General features: G+C 43.8%; 1 protein-coding gene across 7 annotated transcripts in view; it reads right to left on the reverse strand.

Moving 5' to 3' along the window:
- Positions 1 to 18,792: 18,792 nt before the first annotated feature.
- The window catches only part of celf2 (cugbp, Elav-like family member 2), a gene marked incomplete at both ends in the record, with an annotated part of 140,057 nt that continues 136,234 nt past the window's right edge, over positions 18,793 to 22,615 (reverse strand). For 5 of the 7 annotated variants that reach the window (XM_079756088.1, XM_079756086.1, XM_079756091.1 and 2 more), the window contains 3 exons: positions 18,793 to 18,920; positions 19,444 to 19,587; positions 20,358 to 20,537. In XM_079756088.1, coding sequence (XP_079612214.1) covers positions 18,793 to 18,920; positions 19,444 to 19,587; positions 20,358 to 20,537 — 452 coding nt within the window. Of the gene's footprint in view, positions 18,921 to 19,443; positions 19,588 to 20,357; positions 20,556 to 22,615 lie in introns of all 7 variants that reach the window. The other 2 variants (XM_079756090.1, XM_079756085.1) reach the window with 1 other exon arrangement.

The following is a 22,615-nucleotide window of genomic DNA, read 5'->3' on the forward strand; positions in this document are numbered from 1 at the left end:
CTACCCAGTTAGCTACCTAGCTCTTTGTCAAATCCCAGCAGGCGATGCCAACCAAGGGCTATGCAAAGAAGCTAATGAGCAGAGCCAAGCTTCTGCTGCCACAGTACGCTAGCGAATGTTCGCAGACAAAGAGTGCGTGAGTGTGAGTGTGTGTGTGTGAGTGTGTAAAACGGGGGGAGCAGGTAAAAAACACTTAAAGCCCACTTCCTATACACACAATGCGCTCGACAGCAGGTAGGCTTAGTGAGACTCAAAACTCTACATCTTCATTCAAACCCTGATCCCAATGGCAGTGTTACTTCAGCACGACAAACGATACAAAGTGGTCTTTTAGCTATATCCCACTACTATCCTTATGCTCCAAGGGCAAAACCAAAAAATGCAATCAAAGTTTATTCTCTCCAATACAAAACTTTTTTATTGCATACTAATAGTTCATCGTTTTTTAACCCTCAACCCTTTCTCTCCCCTCTTTCATCCGTGTCTCAAACTCCTCGGGAAATGATGTCCGTCCACAGTGAGTCATCCGCCCTCATTAAGAGAAACATACGGAAATCCACCCCCTCCACTACTGTCATCACCACCCACAGCCACCACCCTGAAACCCAAAGCCCCTCTTTGCCCCCACCCCCAGCCGGGCCGGTAGCGATGGGCGCGGGGGTAATTACGGTAATTAGGTTTTCGACATCAACCGCTCATCAGTTGTCCCTCGACGCAGGGAGCGGGTCCCATCAAAAAGGTGGAAATGGATTGTGGAACAGATAAAAAGTCCTACTCCCTGGCGAAAGCTAGCCGTTTACCAGGCGACTATCAGCGGGTCACATTAGACTACAATAGCTAGCGTAGATCGCTAGCATCTCATTCTGTTTGTTGTCTTTTCTGTTGATTGGTTTATGCTCTTGTGGGCTGGGTTTATTTGACACATTTCGTTGGTTGTCTAGCATTTTATTTCTTGTGGTGACATCATTAGCCCTAGCTTTATTTGGCCTGTGGACATAAAGCATAGCTAACATGCAAACAATATCTTTTGAATATTTCTGGATTACCACTTAAGACTACAATAGGATGAAGTCAGGTGTAGGTATACAGGAAATAAAATGATACAGGCAGACTCAGAAAAAACTACAATTAGACAAATAGACAAATTATGTTTATTTAACCTCATTAAACATCAACCTAATACTGGTAAATAAAATACAGGGGTGAGTCCTTTGTCATCATATTCACACACCTGCAGCTCATCAGGTGGTCCACATCAAACCAGGGCCCCCATGAACAAAATAAATGCACCCACAAGCACGCACACACACACACACACACACACACACACACACACACACACACACACACACACACACACACACACACACACACACACACACACACACACACACACACACTATGACGGAGCGATACTATGTTTGCATCACCATGACAGTTAAAAGCAGTGCGTGTGTCTATGCGTGTGTGTGTGGGGAGGTCTCGCCCACAGAAATTACCTGGATCCATCCATCACCAAATCTTCCATTATCATCAGTCACAATCAATCAGTTCGGACCCTGACCGCACAGCAACACACACACACACACAAACATTTTTTGCGCACGTCGAGGGGAGGTGTCAAGGAAACGTCCAATAATCTAGTTAAACTCCCTAGGCAACATTGTGGCTAATCCAATCGCATCGCTCCACCGTTAACACCTGACACACACAAGCAATGGTGTTGGGGGTGTTAGGTAGTGGTGCTGTTGCCCCAGTTACCTAGCCTTCTAAGCCACCTCCTGCTACCAGTGCACACACACACACACACACACACACACACACACACACACACACACACACAAGTAGGCAGGAAGCACTGATAGCCTTCTGATAGTATGTGCTTATACAGGGAAGAGGGGGCAAAGCAAGGAGAAAGGTCTGAGATGGAGTACGGCCATGTAATCTTGGGCTGGGGGGTGGTGGGGGGGAGGGGGGTGTAAGCTCACGTGTCACCCAGCAAACAAGAAGCTGAGCTGTGCTGGGGGGGGGGGGGGGGGTGGAGGGAGAGGAGAAATAAAGGCTTATTTGGCAGGGTATAGGAGGCAGAGTGAGCCCACGTGACGTACACAAGCTCTACTGGGACCAAGGAAGCACAAGGTGGATTCCTTATGCGTGTGAAACGACATTTAGCAGAATATACTACTGAGCCAATCAATTCCATCATATTGTGCACTCAAACACACACACACAAACACCATAACAGCCCGTCTGATGAATATAATGGCACACACACATACGTGCAACTCATACATGTGCTCGCATGGTCGCACGTGGCCACACGCACACACACACGTCGCACTTGCAAGGAACACACATACACAACCCCACACAGACACACATTCCATTACATCCACCCCCTTCCCATGATGCCTTGCGGCGTGATTGATGACTGATTGCCATGGTGAGGGGCTGCAGCATTCTCTCGCCACATGTTCCTGCCTCCACAGAGAGACAGGAACTGGGAGAGAGATGCAGGGCGAGAGAGGCAGGGTTGGCTTGAGGTGGAGTGGGGGTGGGAGGCAGGCTGATGAAGGAGGAGAGGACTTCTCTATCTCACTAGATAAATAGCCAAGCCTACGGTCCTCTCTGCCCCTCTCACCTCCTCCACATGCATTAGGAGTCGTGTGTGTGTGTGTGTGTGTGTGTGTGTGTGTGTGTGTGTGTGTGTGTGTGTGTGTGTGTGTGTGTGTGTGTGTGTGTAAAATAAAAAGGAACTTACTCATGGTCGGAGGCCGTTGGGGGCGGGCAGGGCGTGGCCCGTAAGGGGCGGGCTTCCAGGCAGCTAGGCTTGATCTCCACTGGGCCTCTCCTACAGGCAATCATGACCTGGCCAATCAGAGCATGGAAACAACACAACAGGTGACTCAAGGTCTTCACTCAAGGTTCATCACTTTGAATGTGTAACTTACCTTTCTTTGTTTTTTTTAACTATCAATTTGAATACGACGAAGGAATCCCAATGTGTGCCGGTCGGATGACTTGGGTACAGAGTGTGTCTAAAGATTTTTAACTAGACGTAATGCCCAATTCAGATTTCTCTTACGTTTAACAACACATAGCTCAGGCTCAATGTTTTTTCTCCCATGATCACACAGCCATTAAATGGCCTGAGATCAGATCTAGAAACCCGTATCCAAATGACCCGCGTTAATCGGTTTTCCAAATATCACCTTTCATGAGGCGCATGCTGTTCCTCACACTTGTGTGTCACATGTAGACAAAACTCACTCAACTGTGCAAAATGGCCTGTCATGCTAATGTAGGTGGTGCCATTTCAACATATTTAGGTGTAATGGTGAACCAGATCATGTTTTTATTTAAATATATAGGAGAGAAAACTCAAACTACAGTGTCAGTAAGAGACGTATATAGAAACGTAAAACTTTTAAATCCACGACTCCATATGCATGGCTGTCCCTATCCAACATGAATGGTGTTCTGCCTTCACAACAAAATCTCTTCCTATTGCCACACATACACGCACGCACACACTTAATTGAAGATGTGACCATGGCCATTATCATCTTTATGGGTCTTTAAATAGAAGGGTACAACGAGCGGGTGGCCAGCCATCAAAGAGTGTGTGCGTACCTCTAAGTGCATGTGTATGAATGAATGAGTTTCACATGCTAACGCATCCATCCATCTCCAGGAGGGAGCTGAGCCCGTGGGTCTAAATAACAGTGATCTGGTGATGGTGTGGTGTAATGATGGGGGGGAAATGAATAAGCCTGTGGGCGAGTGCAAGGCTGTGTGTGTGTATGTGTATGTGTGTGTGTGTTTGTGTGTATGTGTGTCCCAGAGGGAGCAGATGCTTCAATAGCCTCCAGGTGCAACATCGCAGGTGCGGACAGTAAACAACAACAACAGTTTGTAGACAATATGGCTAAAAATAGAATATTGTTATTTGTTTTATAGATACTGACATAGGAGTATTGCATACCTTTTAAGTCTTAATTTGTAAACCTTTTGAAACCGATTATCCAGCATTGTAATGTTAAGTGGTAAAGGGGCCGTCATAGATTTAAGGAATGTTGAGCCTTTTGTCATCTTAACTGTGATTATGGGCTAGACAAATACAATTGAATTAAGGGAATGTTTACTTGTATTGCCAATACAATATCACTGTGTCATGTCCAGCACTCAGATTTTCTACTGTTGACCATTGCTAGAAAGTAATGATTGGGCTGGAGATCAACATTATACACAAATTTCCTGAAGTCACCCATCATCTGTTTTGTATTTGACAATGTTACTCATTTGTTATTTTAACTAAATATGCAACGGCCAGCCTATCTTAAAAAAAACCCAAGGCAGAATCTTACTGGGGCAAGATTCTGCAGTGCCCATAATCTGGCCCATTCAAAGATAATACTGCTATCCTCTTGGAATGGGCAACACTTTGATAGGAATAAAAGGGATTCAGTAATATATTGATTATGGTACAATCATATATACGATATCTATTGTATATATGATATATTATCAATATAAATCATTAATTGAAGGATCAGTGTTTGTGATTATAGGTCATTTGGAGTATTATATTAAGGAAATGTAGTGTCTTGCATAACAGACACAAACAGTTTGATGTGCGTCAAAGTCCTGCTTGAAAGTAGTTTGGAAGACTAAAAGAACACATCTTTGAAAAGGGATGAACTAGCGGGATGCTGAGACTAATATAGGCAGCAGAAAAACTCATAAAAAAGACCTGCGTACGCACACACACCTGGTATTTACTTATGTGTGGGCCAGCTAGCTTGCATTGACATGGATTGGGAGACATAGAAATATGGTGCGGGAAGAAGAAAGAGAGAGGGATAGTGCGTGAGAGAGAAAAATTTACTGTGCCAGGGGGCCACAAGTGGCCAGAACACACACGTGCACCATCATCTGTTGACCAGCTACTGAAGTACTGGAATTTAGAAACCTTGTGTGTGTGTGTGTGTGTGTGTGTGTGTGTGTGTGTGTGTGTGTGTGTGTGTGTGTGTGTGTGTGTGTGTGTGTGTGTGTGTGTGCGCGGTTGAGACACTTGGTTGGTGAGTCAAATACATCTGGTGTGAGTGTGTGCAGCAGTAGTACGTGGAATTTAAGCTTTGCCTCTTGAAATCAGTTTCAAGTAAACCTTGTTCAGCTGACATATAGGACTCCACATTTATTGTCAAACGAGTGTTTGACTTTGGCAGTTTATGGGTGCGTGACGTAGTATACCAGGTATACAAACAAACCACTCTTGCTAACCTTTTCATAGAGACACTATTTGGAGACCCCTAACCTGGTCAACCGAACAATGTGGCCTTTCATTGTGGCTGTAACACACACACACACACACACACACACACACACACACACACACACGCACTTTTACAAGTCATTCCATGTGTGGACTATATTCTAGCATCACAGAGCAAAACCAGGTAAAATAATGACATGGGATGGCTAGATGAGGAGATGAAGAGAAGGAAGGAGAGCACAACGAGGAAAGACGAGCTCACGGATGGTAGTTGACCCGAAGGTATCCGTTTCCATGCTGCCAGCAGTGGACCAGAGAGCTTGGACAACATTCACCATTCCTCCTTACTGTGTTGGGTTATTAAGCTAATGCAAGGTTTAGTAGAATGACTGAGTAAGCGTAAATAGTGTGTAGCAGTGCAGTTTCACCAGGGGGATGTCTCCCTGGATAAGGATCTATGTGTGAGTTATATGGTGGAGAATATAGCCCTGCGAAGAATGAACGGCCGTTGATGAAAGATGATGTACATTAGAATGTGCCGCATTTGCCACGTTATTGTACAGCAGCCCGGCTGTAGTATACCAAGTAGAGGAGTTGGGACAATGCAGGGCTGAGAAAAGCAACTCTGCAACCACCGATGACAACAACGCAGCAGCAGCAATAACACCATAGCTCCAAATAAATAAATAAAACACACTTAAACTAAATATTATATTCAAACATGACCAGAAATAAACACCATCCACCCTCCGATGAGAAGCACGGGTGTTCATATTGTGTGGGGTTCCTTTTAAACCTTAGCAAATTGGGAAAACTTTATTTCCCTTTAATCTGACATAAAGCATATTGCAGGGTTACTCAAAACATAACAGATCAAGTAGCATAACGCCAGAAGAGGTATACCAGCATTTGACGACGCAATCGATCCGCACCTTGTGTGTTTTCTAAGCGTAGAGCAGTGGAGGCGATAAGCCGCATTATCCCAAAGCGGGATAGGAGGGATTGGAGCACTACAGTGCTACAAGGTAACTCTATCCTCTCTGCCATGCACTGCAGCTATCCGACCGCAGACGAAAAACCCAAATATACATCTACCCAACACAAGCACGCACACGTTAAAACACTTCTGACATCGACAGTTAAGTAGATAGCAATACATTTTATGAACAAATGTATAGCTGGTCTAAGCAAATCAACTGAATGAGAACTGTTGGAGGTTATGAGCGTGTCGGATGAGTGAAGTGGCGCCGCAGCCAATCAGAGCCACGGATCTTGGGGCGCCAGCCAATGGCGGGCGCATTCGCAGAGTCTGTCAACAGTGTTTCTGCTACGGGAGGCCGCCTTTGGGGGTTGGCTAGGTAGGCCTCGATGAATACAAATAAGCATAAAGTTTACAATTATAAAACCCCTTTCTCGTTTGTGAACAAACCACTAAAACAATACCTGCAAGTGCCCGGTAATGAAACTGTGCGCCGGCGTACCTCTTCTACCCGGCACCGGCCACTTTTTGAAAAACACAGTTAGCGCCAGTCAGCCCGCAGCACGTCCCGCTGACAGACAGTAGATATGATACCATGAACAAGTTCGATCTTCCTATCGTTTCCTCGGGACGGCGGACCGAAACTCACCTTTGGTCCGGACTCGAGCGTGTACGCGTTGATTTACATCGCTGCGTGTATTTCCCCGGCCGAAACGGGCACGATAATATCCATGATCCTGTACCAGGAAGTCCAGCGTTCTTCCCAAAAGAACACTTCTCAAACTCTATGGAAAAGCCCTGCAGGGCTCTGTGACACCGATCCTCGCCCAGGTAGCGATGGGCTAATCTCACGTTGGCTCAGCGTCGGGACGAGGTTGCGACATTCCTTCCAGCCATGATCGGCCAGTTCTGGCCAGGAGCATCATAATTAACGAACCCTTCATTAAAATAATGTATATCATTGTGATCGGTAAGGAATTCTGAAGAAACCCTAAACAAAGCATTTCGATCGAATGCAATTTAATTTGAAATGCTTACAAATTGAAAAATTAGTTTTATGTTTCCGGTACTTGATGAAGACGCTTAATAATATTATTATTCAATAGATCTTTCGGTTGGACCCGCCAATATAAACCTTCAATGCAATATTGGGATTATTTAAGGATTAGCCAATGCATATTTGACAATTTCTCCATTAATAGCTAACTCAAAAGCCTGATAATTGATACGCATATCAGGCCAGGCTTTCTATGACAGTAGGCTACTGCTATTTAATATATCGCTACACGCTGGTTTGTCATGTTAAAGACTAGTTTTCAGCAGTTCTGATAATGTGTGTGACCTCAAAATAGACACCTGCATGTCAAACACGCTGGGTGACTCGGACTGCCGAATAAACTATATTTTATTTTTTTAATTTTATTTAAGTATTACCTAAACAGCTACAGTAACAGCCATTTATGAATATAGACTTTAGGCTGGTGTAGCCCTATACCTGCCACTTTTAAAGGCTACGTCTTCATGTGCATACAGCGCCCCTTTGTGGCGGCCTAGGTTATTGCTATTCCTGTGTTCACCTTGTTTATAGTGCTCTAGGTTCATTTGTTGATCATATCAGCCATTAGGCAGCGGAGGCTAGGTGCATAGTAAATAACCAATTTCCATAGCGTAGTAAAATAAACCATGTTTCAAAGTCACAACAACTCAAAGCGGGTCAAGGAGGTTCACAAATAAATAACAATGGATATAATCGTGCAGTGCTAGTCGTTATGTGGACAATTTGTTATGGTGCAACGTGTCTGCGTGTATCGCCCTTTCGCAGGTATTCATTTCAAGGTCTGTTCAACCGGGGACTGCAGCGGCAGTGTCTGTAACAAATTCCAAATCAACGGCACCAATGACGCGCGACAGGTCTACCATTCAGGCACCAAACATGGAGGGTTAAAAAACGCGTGTTCATCAATTGGTCATGCCCACGCTGCTGCCTTTGTTCCTGGGCCGCTTACACGCGAATGCGCAGTGATACACACGTGCAGGCGCACAAACACAAAAAAACGTTTACAAGGGACGTCTTTGCATCTGTTGTCATTCATCGATAACGCCGCAAGATGGCAGCCCTATATCACCTTAAATAGGCTACCAGGTAAAATGAACAAGAGATATAATCTTAAAATCAAATTTTTGGCTGGACGTTATGCCAATTTTTTTTAAGGCTTTCTTGAACCGCCGACATACCAACCTATTATTTCAAGTTCAAAGAATAATTTTTCAAACAAAGGAGAGATGAGTTACCAATTTTCTTCAAAGGATTGCATAAGAAATGTGAAAAAGCGTTTGTGACTAGCTTTGATCAGCCCTATAATTTAATTACTCCAGTACCAAAGCAGCACTTATTTGGAATTGTATTCTCAGTCTGGTTCTGGTATATTCTCCCTGGCTGTGCCAAAATCAAAAGGAGAAGGTAAAAATTTGAAACATTTTGTTTTGTTAATTTGAAATTTGCTAAGTATTGTATGAAAAAGTGTATGGCATCTGCTACACAGACTGTTTTGGTTGTTTGATTTGTGTTGTTCGAAACGAACAAACCTGCACCATTTTTGTTAGGTTTCAAAACAACGATGTAAGAAGCTCTTTCCCTGTTGACATTCAAAACTAGTTAAATTGTTATAGACATGGTACAAACTTTCACTGGCCAATATTCTCAAACTTTATCCATTATTTCTGCGAATGCATCACAATATTCTAGTCATTACTTTGAAAAACTGACCGTGCTGGTTATAGCACAACATATTCTTTATCTTAACCTTTCTGAACCATAGTTAGCGCTCTGCTTAACCATTAATAATGTAAACAAAGTTTAAATACTCATTTTTGATTGTCAAGAGTTGTGTTCTGACCTTCAGCCTTTGTGTGACACACACACACACACACACACACACACACACACACACACACACACACACACACACACACGTCTCGCTATATTTTCCATGTACTTGAGAAGGCCTTCACCATATCCACATTGGTTTGATGGTGAAGTGCGTCCCGCCGGTGTTGAGAAGGTTCCAGTATTTTTTTAAGATGAAAAAAACAATCTACCCTCCCATGTTCCATATACCTATATATAGAAACCTATATATATCAATATATATGACGCCCATCATGCACGTTATACGTGTTGTTTAAAAGTAAAAGGGAAGTACATAGAGGCTAATGATGCATTGAATGCCAAGGAATCCCACACACACTCTGTCCCTGATGGGAGGCATCATCTGAGAAACGCTGTGGCTTCAATCCCTAGTACGCATGGGCAATTAACGCCACAGAGAGCGCAATCCACCTGCCAATTAGTCGTCATTAGCCGTCTCCCCTTCCGTTCATACCGTTTGGTTCATCCCCCCCCACACCTCTTTATCTCCACCTTCTCGGTTGGTGTGAGACAGTGAACAGCCTCTTCTTCACACACACTCAACGAGGAAGGGCGTTATGTTTCAAGCAGCTATGAGTGTGCATGGGTCTTGTTTGCTTATGCTAGGCCTACTCCAAAATCTTCCAAAATTAAAGCAATGTTAGGCCCTCCCAGCTTCACTTCCATTTGGCCTGTATTCAATGTATGATGGGCTATTTGTTCACTGTCTATTCGACCCAATGCTTGTATTCATTCATTTTCGATCGGATCATTAAAAGTGTGTTTTTCAAAGCACATTCTCTGGTCTGTTATAGTCAGGATGGGTACCTCAGGGAGACGCAGTCGTCAATGGTTTTGCTGGTTCCAATGGTTTCCTCTTGCACATGAGGTCAAAGTTCAAGCGGCTGAAGGCTATGGATTCTCTGGATGCGGTTTGTTATGTGGTAGATGTTGACCTCAGATATAGTTTTTCACGACCTAGCATCGCAGAAGACTAGCCTGGCATCTTTGGGGCAGTTGTAAATCAACATACAAATATGAAGGCTGAAAATGTATCGCCTAGTATTTGCAGGCCACATGTGCACAATGATATCTGATATCTGAGAATCCTATTCATGAAGTTCTGGCTGAATCCAATAATCAATACGCAGAATTGGTCCTGGAACTGATCCAACAAGGGACATTGTTAATTCGCCATAGGACCCTTATTTTTTATTTTTAAAGGAGGAATACAAAATACACAATTGAACAAAAAAAATAAACAAACCAGTTGGTAGAAATTTAAAATGGAAGTAAATGTGACTCAGCATCTAAAGTGAAGAAGCTCACCTTTAATTTCTCTTTCCTTTCTCTGTCCCTCTCTCTATCTCTCTCTCTACAGGGGATGCAGTAGTGACACTGAAACAGTACACAAAGTTTGGTTGGACATACACACACACACTCGCACACAAAGTCGACAAGTCTTGTTCAGCTCAGTGAGGCGACAGCGCAAGGCAATCCCTGACGAAGGAACACCCGGCAGCCAATAGGAGCTTGTTCCCTTATCAGGAAACACAGAAGGGTTCCACCCCTTTATCTTAAATCATCATCCAATTACTGTAAGCCATCCTGTGTTATCGGAGCCACATCCACAGAACACCTTGAATGTTTCAAGTCATGAATTCCAAGTCTTCGCTGTCCGAAATGTCAATGTCAAAGTATGTGTGTGTATGTATATACACACATATATCTATATATACACAAAAACATTTATATATATATATACACACAAATATATATACAGTATATATATTCTCTAAAGGCCACAATGTTACTTGTGTCTCACAGTAATATACATCCACACCATGATGTATATTGACTGTGGACTGGAGATGGAATCGACTGTTAACTGAGTCAAAGAAACAGAAAACGGAGAGAGAGATAGAAGACGGTGACTGTGAAATAGCGACAAACAACAGACGCGCACCGAAACATACCAACACACACACAGAGACGAGTATTAGGAAAAATGGTTTAATATAGGGGACAGAAGCAAAAAACTGCATCACACAAGAACATACGTTTACAAAAATAATTCTGACCGCTTTAGCTACACAGTTAAGATCACACAGAAGGACAAGAAGTGAAACCAGAGAAATCTTAAACAGCTAAAAGCAAACCAAAAGAGAGAACAAAATCTTCTTTATTAAACTAATACATTAATCCACTGAAGGTGACTAAATATTTCTATTCCTTCTTTTTCTATAATTGTCTTATCATGTAGACGACACAATACAGAAGTCAAATGAAACTTACCGCGGGTTGTATTGACAAACTTGCTAGAACTATTTATAAACTCTTCTCCAACAAAGAAATAGGACCCAAACTACTCGCCTACTTTCTCTATTTGTGGGGAGAGTAGAGGAGACTAAACCAAAAATAGGCGGAGGGAGATAGAAACAAAAAAACAACACTCAGGTGACAGGAAAGGAAAGTTAATGAAATAAAGCCAAAGATTTTCTAGGAAATCTTGTATATATCAAAAGCCAACGTTCTCGATGCCAGCCAGGAAATCAAACTCGGGGGTCCAGTCAGGATTCAGGCCATATCACCAGGCTACCACACAGCTTTTTTTTCTAAGATTTTTTTTATGTTGCATCCTTTAATCTCCAGTATAAAAAGTTCCACTGGTACAAAATGCATAAGTACAATCAGTTGTAGAAATAGGAAAGCCTGCAATGTTTGTACTATTTCTTTTTAAATCCCATCCAATGACAGATTCCAGAAGTGTTGTCAAACAAACATACATCACACTTACAGGATCCACTGAAATGCATTGACTTTGGCTTCTCTCAAGACAACACTTTTTAACTACCGAAATCCTTTTTAGAATCAAAAATGAAACAACAACAAAGAAATAATCCATTAATTCCACAGATGACAAGCTCTTTTACGGCACAGAAAGAGATAAGAACGCACAGACATTTTTTTTCCTCCGGTAATCCTTGACGTAAGCCATAATGCAAAGTAACAACACATTTTTTTAGTTTCTTTTTTTTTCCTTTCAATTTTTCCATTGTTTGATAAATAGCACTTAAGATAGGCTAATTGAAAAAGAAAAAATAGCAGAACGGAGAAGTTAAAACGTGACACGATAGAAAGATTACAACAAGCATCGGCGATGACGGCCCCTGAAGTGTGAAACACTCGACAGTGATTCCTGCAATGGACACAATTGTGCTTAAGACATCAGAACCCCCAGCCCCCCCCCTCCCTCCAACACTGGAAAATAAATAAAGTAAAACACGACAGGTGCTTCAGACTAAACAGCACCGTGTCGCGAACGTCTGGCGGTGTGCAGTGCTGAGATTTGGCAAATTACAGCAAATCGAGTACAGTGACAAGTGGCGTCAAAAAGAAAACGAAGAGAAAGGACGCAAACAGACGCGCGCGACTGTGTGTGTACGTGCGCGCGCGTGCGTTTGCCGAGTCACTTGTTCTGCGTTGTGAGTCGATTTTGCTCTTCAAGAAATGCTGTCAACAGCATTGACCCTGTCCCTGTTGCTTTGACGATTGTGCGATAGAAACAAAACAAGGAGATAAACGATTGGGATGTGGTTGAGGTGAGTCGGATCGGGTGAGGGGCGTGTAAGTGGTCCCTTCAAGTGCAATCGTATATCTCACCGCCCGAAGAATCCCTGACTGGGCCACTCTGAGGGGGCTTTAACACTGCGACGGATTCCAGTGCATTGTGGGACATCATTTTAAACCATCTCAGACAAGTTATTGGTCTATTAATACTAATTGATCAGGGGAAAGCCTGGCTGGCTTTCATTTAAGGTAGATATGGCTATGTTCGTGGCACTGCTCTCGCTTTCAGATGCAATTTAGAAAACGTCTCCTACTGTTTGTTTATTTGTTTGTTTTTTGGTTTTGGACCGTGGGTAATGAAGGCTGGGCTGTGTTCCTTCCTGGCCTAGCCCGATGCAGTTTTTTTGGAGGTTGGAGACTTGACCCCTTCTCTCCACCCAATAGAGTTTTTGATTTCCCCTGTTGCTATTCCAATAATATGTCTCTCCACACAGTCCCGTCTCTACCGTCTCTAATAACTGAAGCAACAGAAATAAATAAATAACACAAGCCCTCTCTAAGCTGCTTTTAATTTTTTTTCCTGTTTCCTCAACGTGAATGACTATGAGGAAAGTGCCGCCTATTTTCTTCTAGCGGGTGGGGACAAAATGGCGTATGGACACTTAATAACAGCATATAAAGCAACGAGACATGGGCAGACACCACACACAACATCTTTCAATACTGTTACGAAGATCCCTGGTTAAGGCGGGTGGTGAGGTTCTATAGAAAATAGTGCTGCCTTCATGTTTTTCTGTGTTTTTTTGCAGATCGTAAACTAGGCTTTCAGGGAGGGGAACTGTGGTGGTGGAAGGACAGGTGGGTGGGGGGGCAGTTGGACTAGACAATACTGTGTCGTGTAAACTGTCACACACTAAGAACATCACGTTTGGGCATCGTTCAACTGGGTTTGGCCCACGGCACCAATGCATTAGAGTAGAGGAAGTGTTACAGTTAAAAACTAATTTCAAGAGTCACCATATATATATATATGACAAATGTGTTTGGGGAGGGGAGGGGGGGGGGGGGGGGGGGAACGCAGCTAAAGCAGTCGACTAAATAAAAAGTAAAGACATTGGAGCCTACTAGATGCCACTCTCTCCATCAAGGCGGTGTGCTTTAGTTGTTTTAGACTGAGGCTTGTTTACTGGTTGTTTCCAGCAATGCAAACGTCTTACCCTGTGCTTACATCATTAAAGCGAACACGCACACATATTTCAGGCTGACTCATCCGAGGATGTCGAAAAAAACCCTAGCGAAGCATACTGTGACGACTACCGTTAGTGTTTCCGGAAACGAACAAAAAACGGACAAAGGAGGAGGGCCTGTCCTAAAATAAGGCTTTGTGTGTGACTCGCGGTGGTCCTCTGACGTGTGTGTGTGTGGTTTAGAGAGAATCGAAATCTGCTTCCCAATCCGCGCGTGTGTGCAAGCGAGTGAGCGTGATAGAGGAGTGAAACAGAGTGAGCAGAATGCTGGGAGAGAGAAAGAGAGAGAGTGAGAGAAAGACAAAGACTGCCAAGACTCATGGTAAGGCTTTGATGAGTTATCAAAAAAAATAAACTGAAAATATTTGTGTATTTGTGTGCAGTTTTTGGTCGTGTGTGTGCACGTACGCAATCCCGATGAGGAATGATAACTGACGAGACTTTCACACTCAGGGGCCCTCAAGCACATCAACAAAGTAAACTGTGAGGTTTGCACAAGAGTGTGTTTGTGTGTTGGTGTTGGCCGTGTGCGTTTATATATGTATATATATTTATATATGAGACATGGGCACATTTGTACAACTTTACAAAGAGGAAAAAAAGCAAACGTGACATTTTCAGGCAACAAGACCACAGAATAGCAATTTAACAAACTCTTCTTTTTAAATCTATATTTTAAATATGAGTGATTCATACAAAACACTTAATAAAATACCCATGTTATCAAATAATTTCACAAGAAATACACTGACGCGCTAGGCAGGAAGTACCTTCAGAATTTGGCACTAAGTTCCACTGATCTGTTTTTTTTTTTTCTCTTTATAAGACATTTTGCTGAACAACAAAACACATCTAAATATTTGTTTTTCTCACGGGAGAAATAAAATAATGACATTGATGCTTCACAAGCTGACATATCATATATAGATATATATATAGATATATTTATATTTATATATATTTTTAGGAATTTTATATAGCTAATTAACCAACAAGAATTTTAGCAAATAGGGACTCCTTTAAAAACAAAACGAGAGAAAACGTAAAATAAGGAACAATTCTAGTAATATGAAGGCTTTGTCTATTGTTCAAGTAAATTGTTTTTTTTGTAGTCTTTAAAAACAGGAGACATTTAAGACTGTTAGACTTGGTGATGAAACGACAACTAAATTGACTTACGAGGAGCACCGACGTTAACATGGGTTATACAAGTATCTAAGATTCATTTTTTTTGTTCTCTATACATTTACACAGTAGAAAATATAGGTCATTTCGTCATGTGCATTTAAACCACGGATTGTCTATCTGTGAGTTAGGTCAGAAAAGGCGACACAAGTAGGTAGCATCTCTCCCCTCCCTCCCCCGTCCCCCGAAACAGGGCGAATGTCTTTTTTTTCTTTTTTTTGTTACCTTTAAACTACTCTAGAAAAAAGTGTTTTTTTATATATAGACTTTGAATGAGAAACCGAGCCACTTCAAATGGCCTTATCAAAAAACTTTACACTGCCTGAAAAATGTAAAAACCATTAGGAGAGTGCTCTGAGAGATAGAGTCCTAAATATTGATCAGACAGTCTCATTTTTTAATTCAAAACTGTTTGGAAGTAGTCTTATTTTTTACCATATAGAAACTGGCGGCAGGCTGCTTCTGACCTCAGGTCGCTATAGTGGTGACAGAAGCAAGACCACTCGCCAGTCCCTCTACCAAACTTTCAAGTTTACTTTAAATAAAGAAGAAACGCAAAAAAAGAGCAGAAAAAAATGAACTCAAAGAAAAGCAAGAGAAGAAAAAAACAAATGGTTCGGTATGAAACTGAATGAAAATATTTCTGCCGTATGTTTTTTTTGTACTAACTTCAAAACTACATTTTTGTTGTTTGTGTCCGTAAAAAATTCTCAGTCTTTTTTTTCTCGTATGAATGCAGCTTTAACTTGTTTTTTTTCTTCTCCTCCCTTCACATTGATGCATGTTTCCATCCCGACCCCGTCTGACCTATCCTAACCTCTCACGTAAACCCTACTATCCCACGAAAGCCCCGCCCCCCCCACCAAGCCCTCCCAGGAAATACATCCAAAATGAGGTAACATGCAAAGAAAAAAGAACTCAAACAGACATCCACAAGGTCAACCTTACAGTTCAAAGTTCAAGGTGGTCAGTAGGCGGCGACCAGGCTATGATCTGGTGAGCTCAGTAAAAAACAAGGAAAACAAAAAGACAGTTGAAAAAAGATAAAAACAATTACGGGGGACGACGATGAACAATTTTCTTTTTTGTTTTTTTGTTTTGTTTTTTGAGTGGTTTTGTGTTGTGTTTTGTTTGTTTTTGGCGCCACGGAGACATGCTAGGCAAACGATGAGCTAACAGGCATGGAGATGGGTTCTAAGGGGAGAAAAACAGGGGAGAGGAGAGAGTTACACACACACAGAGCCAGACTGGAGCACCACACTAAACTACAGCATTAAAATCAGGAGAACAACAACAGCAACAACATCAAATGACAAACAAACAGCAACAGCAACATTAACAACAGTTCTGGCTAGGTTAATTGGCAATTAGCTTAATATTTTTTGTCTAATTAGTAATAAGACAAAAAAGTTATAATATAATTGTTTACGTTTTAAGGGCTATGCTACACAGAAATAAAGGACAAACACACACGCATACACACTTACAAACACACACACACACACACACACACACCCACACACACACACACACACACACAAGTTAAATACAGACTCAGGCTCGACCCCAACCACCGCGACAGAAAACGCTCTATGCTATACTGCTGTTCTAAGAAGCAGTGCTGGAAGATGTTACTTGAGATACATTTATTCATAGGTATTTCTTTCCCTTGGAACAAGCAAACAAACAGACAAACAAACGGAAAACTAGACATAAATGCATAACACATTTAAAAATATAGAAACGATAATGCACGGAAAGGTAGAGAGAGATGGACAGGTGGAGTCCCACTACTGATGGATGGATGGAAGAGAGAGAGTGATTAAGAACGCAAACCGAAACGAGAGAGAGGGAGAGAGGGAAAGAGAGGAAGAGAGAGAGATAATCACAAACAGATGCGATGCACAGACGTGGGTGTGTGTTAGGTGTGTGTGTGTGTGATTTGTTAAAGTGTGTTCGGTGTGTGTGTGTGGGGGGGGATCTGTGTGTGTTTATGTTTGTTTGTGTATGTGTGTGTGTCTGTGGGGAGGGGAGGGGAGGGAGGGGAGGGGGATGAAGGTGGACCAAAGGCTATGGTGTTTAACATGGTGCTGCACTCGTACGCTTTGGACAGAACAAAAGAGAATCAGCCACAAAACATCGGAGAACGCAGAGACGCTTCTCCACGACGGGTCTGGTCTAAATGACACTGGATCTTTTTAGGAGTCTGATATCTTAATGATAGGCAATAAATAAATCCTTTTTTTATTTAATCTGAGGCAGTAAAAATGCTGTATAAAAATATAACTGCTTTTTTTTTTTTACAAATGAAATTTACAGGCCTGTGGCTTTCTGTATTTTGAATCATTATTTGTTTTAACTTTCAAGATACATCAAGTATTTTCAGTGACCACCCACCCCCCTTGCCCTGACACATAAACACTTTATTTTTTTAAATCAATTTAAATGATAGCCTTCATTAAATTGTAAGTGTACTAATCCTTTCAACCAAAAAAACATACTTAAGCTGACCCATAAGATAATTAAATAATGTAGTTTGTTTTTTGTTTCTAATTCTGAGAAGCAAAAATACGTCAATCGACAATATTGTGTTTTTTTTTAACTATTAACTTGCTGGATAGTGTCTCTTTTTTTTACGACAGGCTCATGTTATCGTAAAACTAGCGAGAAGCTAGCTCGGCTTTAGCGGCAACCATTGGTGGTTATATACCCATACACAGCAGAGGTCAAAGGTCAAATGTGCATATCATTGTACAATGCGCGCAGGAGGAACTCACTACTCCAGGTGTTGCTGCAAGGCCTTAGGCTCAAGAAAAAAAAGGATCATAAAAAAGGAAAGATATGGCTCCTGTGTTTTTTTATACTGTATACCTCCATTTGCACTATTCTAACCAACCAGTCCTCTAAAATGTACTAATGTTAACTGTATATTTATATATAGATATATATGTATATATATATATATATATATATATATAGATATATATTTATTTCTATATATATATATATATAAAAAGCTTTTATACAAGTAATAAAAACGTAACCCAAGATAGCTACTGTCTTCCATTGTTTAAAAAATTAAATAAAATATACAATGGTGGCAATGGAAGCGTGCGGGTCGAGAAACGAAAATAAATGAAAATCATGAATCGTAATAAATAATAATAAATAAATAATAAGCAAATGGCTCATAGGAACATAGGAAAAAAAGCCTTCGCAAAATAAGGAAAACAAGGCATGTTTGTTTGTACGTGTGTGTGTGTGTGTGCGTGCTTGTGCGTGTGTGTTTGTCTCCCTTAAGGTGTGTTCCTCATTGGACGCGTTCCCCCCCTCCCCCCCCCCCCCCCCCCCCCCCCCCCTCGCGCCATGCTAGTTCCTGTCCAGGGCCGTGGCCCGGGGGGAGGTGGTGGTGGTGGTGGTGGTGGTGAGGGGGGAGGGGTCTGGGAGTATTGGGGGTGGGGGCGTGCAAGTGGCTGGCAGTAGGTGGTGGAGGTTGTGGTGGAAGGTGGGTTTGGAGGGAGAGAGAGCGAGGGTGGATTTGGGGGGTGTGTGGGGGGGGGGGGGGGGGGGGGGGACTTACCCTAGCAGTGCTAACAGGGGGGAGGCGAGGGGGGGAACAGGGGAGGGATCAGTAGGGCTTGCTGTCGTTCTTGGAGCGCTTCAGCTGCACCTTCAGCCGCTTCATGCCGATCTGGAAGCCGTTCATGGCCTGGATGGCGGCCTGCGCCGACACGGGATTGTCGTAGCTGACGAAGCCTGGAGGGGTTGGGGGTGCAGAGAGTGAGAGGCGGATGGGGGAGGGAGAGAGAGAGAGAGAGACAGGTGGGGGTTAGAGAGAGAGAGAGGGGTGGGTGTAGAGTGAGGGATGGGAACAGAGGAGGAGGTTGGGGGAGAGAGAGAGAGAAAGAGAGAGGGTTGGGGGAGAGAGAATGGGAGAGAGGGAGGGAGGGGGGAGAGAGAGAGAGAGGTTTGGGGGAGATAAAGTGGGAGGGAGGGATGGGGGGTTGGGGAGATAGAGAGAAAGAAATAGAGCATGTGGGAGAGAGAGAGAGAGAGAAAGAGTGGAATAGAGAGTGAGAGACAGAGAGAAAGGGAGAGAAAAAGGTGAGGACAAAGGGAGGAGGAGCAGACAAGATGGATGGGAACTGTTAGGTTTGCAGATGTGATATGCGTGTGTTTGTTTTTGTGAGTGTGTGTGTTTGTGTGGGTTTGCGACTGCATTTTTTGTGTCCGTGCTTGCGGGCGTGTGCGTTTGCGTGCGTGTGTGTGTGATTCCTACCGAAGCACTTGCTCAGGTTGGTCTGTTTGTCGATGAAGACTTTGGCCGAAACCACGTTCCCGAAAGGCATGAACATCTGCAGGATGTCCTGGTCACCAAACTCCTGGGGGAGGTGGTAGATGAACAGGTTGGCCCCTTCGGGACCTGCAGGAGGAGGAGGAGGAGGAGGAGAAGGATTAGTGGAAGGGGTGGAGGCGGAGGAGCGAAGGGAGTATCAGGAGTAGTTTTTTTTCGGGACTGAACTCTGATCTGGATAGGGACACCAGCGTTTTATTCTCTCTCCAACCAAACCAAACTACTGAATGGTTAACCGTTCCTCAATTAAGATGGCAAGTCATTCTTAACCTTTGCTGCCTCTCCATTCCCCGTTGAGAGCAGACTAGCGGGCCTTTTCATGGCTGAATGTGGAGGCAAATGCTTTGACCCGACCGCATTCCAGAGGCTGAGCAAGGTTGGTAATACACTCCACTCCACCCAGACCTCCGTCACCACACCACCTTCACGAGCAACGCCGCCCGCCTAAACACCATCAGATCCATCACACGCAACATCACCACCAACATCATTCTCCCATCCTCCCCACCGCCACCCTCCAAGACATCCACCACCGATACTTTCAACAGCATCTCCACCACCACAACCATCGCCATCCCTGAAACCACCACCATGACTACCTCCACCGGCATCACCACGCTCACCCACACCTCCACTTCCGCCACCCCACCGCCGACCCCCACTACCCCCTCAATCGCCGCACCACCACATCCAACACCACCCACATCCCCACCTCAAACACCCCTTCACAACCATCAACAACACCCCCACCATCATTTCTCCAACACCACTACTTCCACCATCCCCCGCCGCTCCACCAACCCCACCCTAACCACTGAGCAACAAGAGCCTGTACGGACCCTCTTTCTGGCTGCCGGCGGCCCCTTGCTGCTGGAGCAGGGACTGGCTGTAGAGGGTGGGCAGGGCGGCGGCGGCGTACTGCTGGATCCCTGAGTAGGCCTGCGTCAGCGCGTCCATGGTGCCCGCCGTGCCGTTGCTGAGCCCGCCTCCGCCCAGGCCGCCGTTGAGGGCCGCCATACCTGAGAGCATTTGAGTAACTTTACATGAAAAAGCCATTAGCTCGTTAGCTCGTTAGTGCTCTGACAACGCAGCTGCAAGGGGGGTTGTGTTTCACGTGTAAACAGACTGTACATGGTAGGCATGAATATGCAGACATATACACACACTGTAAGCACGTATATACACACACACGGTACGCATGGGTATGCACACACATACAAATACATTGTACACAGGAATATACACACACTGTTCACACATTTATACACTATTATACTCATAAATAATGTTGGTTGGACGCAATAGTTCCAACCAACATCGTATAATATGAGTGCAGCTTATATATGACAGCAGCACATATATGAACACACACACACAGACACACACACACACAAATATGTACATACAAGAAATGAGGCAGCAGTTCAGAAGTTAAACTTTTTTTGACATTTTTCCCCGCCAAAAGCTGCCTGTGTGAAAGCGGGTAGATCAGGTACAAGATATTAGGCTATAGGCATCAAACACAGAATTTACTCTCTATAATGATGCTTTTGTAGACATGCAGCTTCTCTGACATATATTATGTACGACTAGATACGAATAACAATCCGTATCCTTTTGTGCAGTTACCACTGCAAAAAAAAACCTAGTCGCTACAGCCATGTTTTATTTGCTCACAGACTTTAACATTTCCGTGGGATATTTTTTGTGACTTGTATCTACACCCACAGCCTTGAGTACATACTGAGCCTTTATCAGCTTCCCTTTCAGCGTTGAGAAGAGAAATTCTCTCACGATCTCGACCTATTGTTAACGTCCTCTGTAGTATTATCAGTAGTACTGTGCCTAGTATGGATTCGTTTGGCAGGCGCCTTCCTCCAAAGCCCTTTACAGAGACATATAGAGAATGAGAGACGGGTCATGAAGGAGCTGAGGGCACCCAGAATGGAAATCAAAACCGTAACACCCTGGCCACTAAACCTGACGCCGGCAAACTACAAATAACTACTACCATGTATGAATGTACGGCCTCTGACCTTTACGTCTATGGTCTGTGTCGAACACCGCCCACGCCACAGCCCGTGTGTGTGTGTGTGTGTGTGTGTGTGTGTGTGTGTCTTTGCAGGAAGACGGGTGACCCAGGGGTCTTGTGCTGAACACTACTCACACCAAAAAAAGGAAGAAAAATGTACTAGTACGGGAAGCCATCGTTAGCATGTGTAATGGGATTTAATACCATCGCCTGGGGGTTGGGGAGGTGGTAGATGGATGGTGGTATGGTGGCGAGCTGAGTGGGTGTTCAGCAGGCGTTGTTGGGGGGTGGGGGGGGGAGGTACTCTAGTGGGGTGTTTGACACCGGGCCTTAGATGCTTCCTGCCTTGGCCGTCAGCGATGGCGGCCCCGGAAATAAATTACTAGCGCGTGGCTGTGGACTATAGGTCACTCATTTATTCAGGAATAATTGTACCGCTGACCTTTGCAATTCAATTAAGGGCCTGGATGGGCTTAAATGAGGGCGGTGATAAGAGACCACGTGCCTGTGGTGTGTGTGTGTGTGTGTGTAAAAGTTGTGTGCATGTGTGTGTAGAGTGCATGTTTAAGTTTTGTGTTTGTATGTCAGTCGTGTGCCTGTCCACGTATTGTGAGTCTTTTTTTGCATGTGTGTGTGGGAGGAGACCCATGTCACGTCTGACATACTCTGTGTGTGTGTGTGTGTGTGTGTGTGTGTGTGTGTGTGTGTGAGCACCAAGTTTGACCGCATACGTGCACGTGCTTAAAGCGTACATAATAGCGTGCGCCTGTGTCTGTGCCTGTCTACATCGCTCAGAGAACACACGAGTGCAATTGTGTATCTGTCTCTGTGTGCCTGCATAGGCCACAGCATTATATGTACGTCTGTATGTATGCATGCATGTGTGTGGTTTTACACAGCCGGTACATGCACGCCAACTCTGAGCGGAGGAGGAAGAGGAGAGGGAGGTGGGGGGGGGGGGTAGGACGAGGGGGAGGAGGAGGGGAGAAAGGTCAGAGGAGAATAATGCTGGAAGGGAGGAATCGCTACAGGATCTCTGCTGTCATAACATCGCTGATGAAGATC

This window comes from Pollachius pollachius (assembly GCF_949987615.1).
Source record: "Pollachius pollachius genome assembly, chromosome: 18".
In the NCBI taxonomy this organism is placed as follows: Eukaryota; Metazoa; Chordata; class Actinopteri; order Gadiformes; family Gadidae; genus Pollachius; species Pollachius pollachius.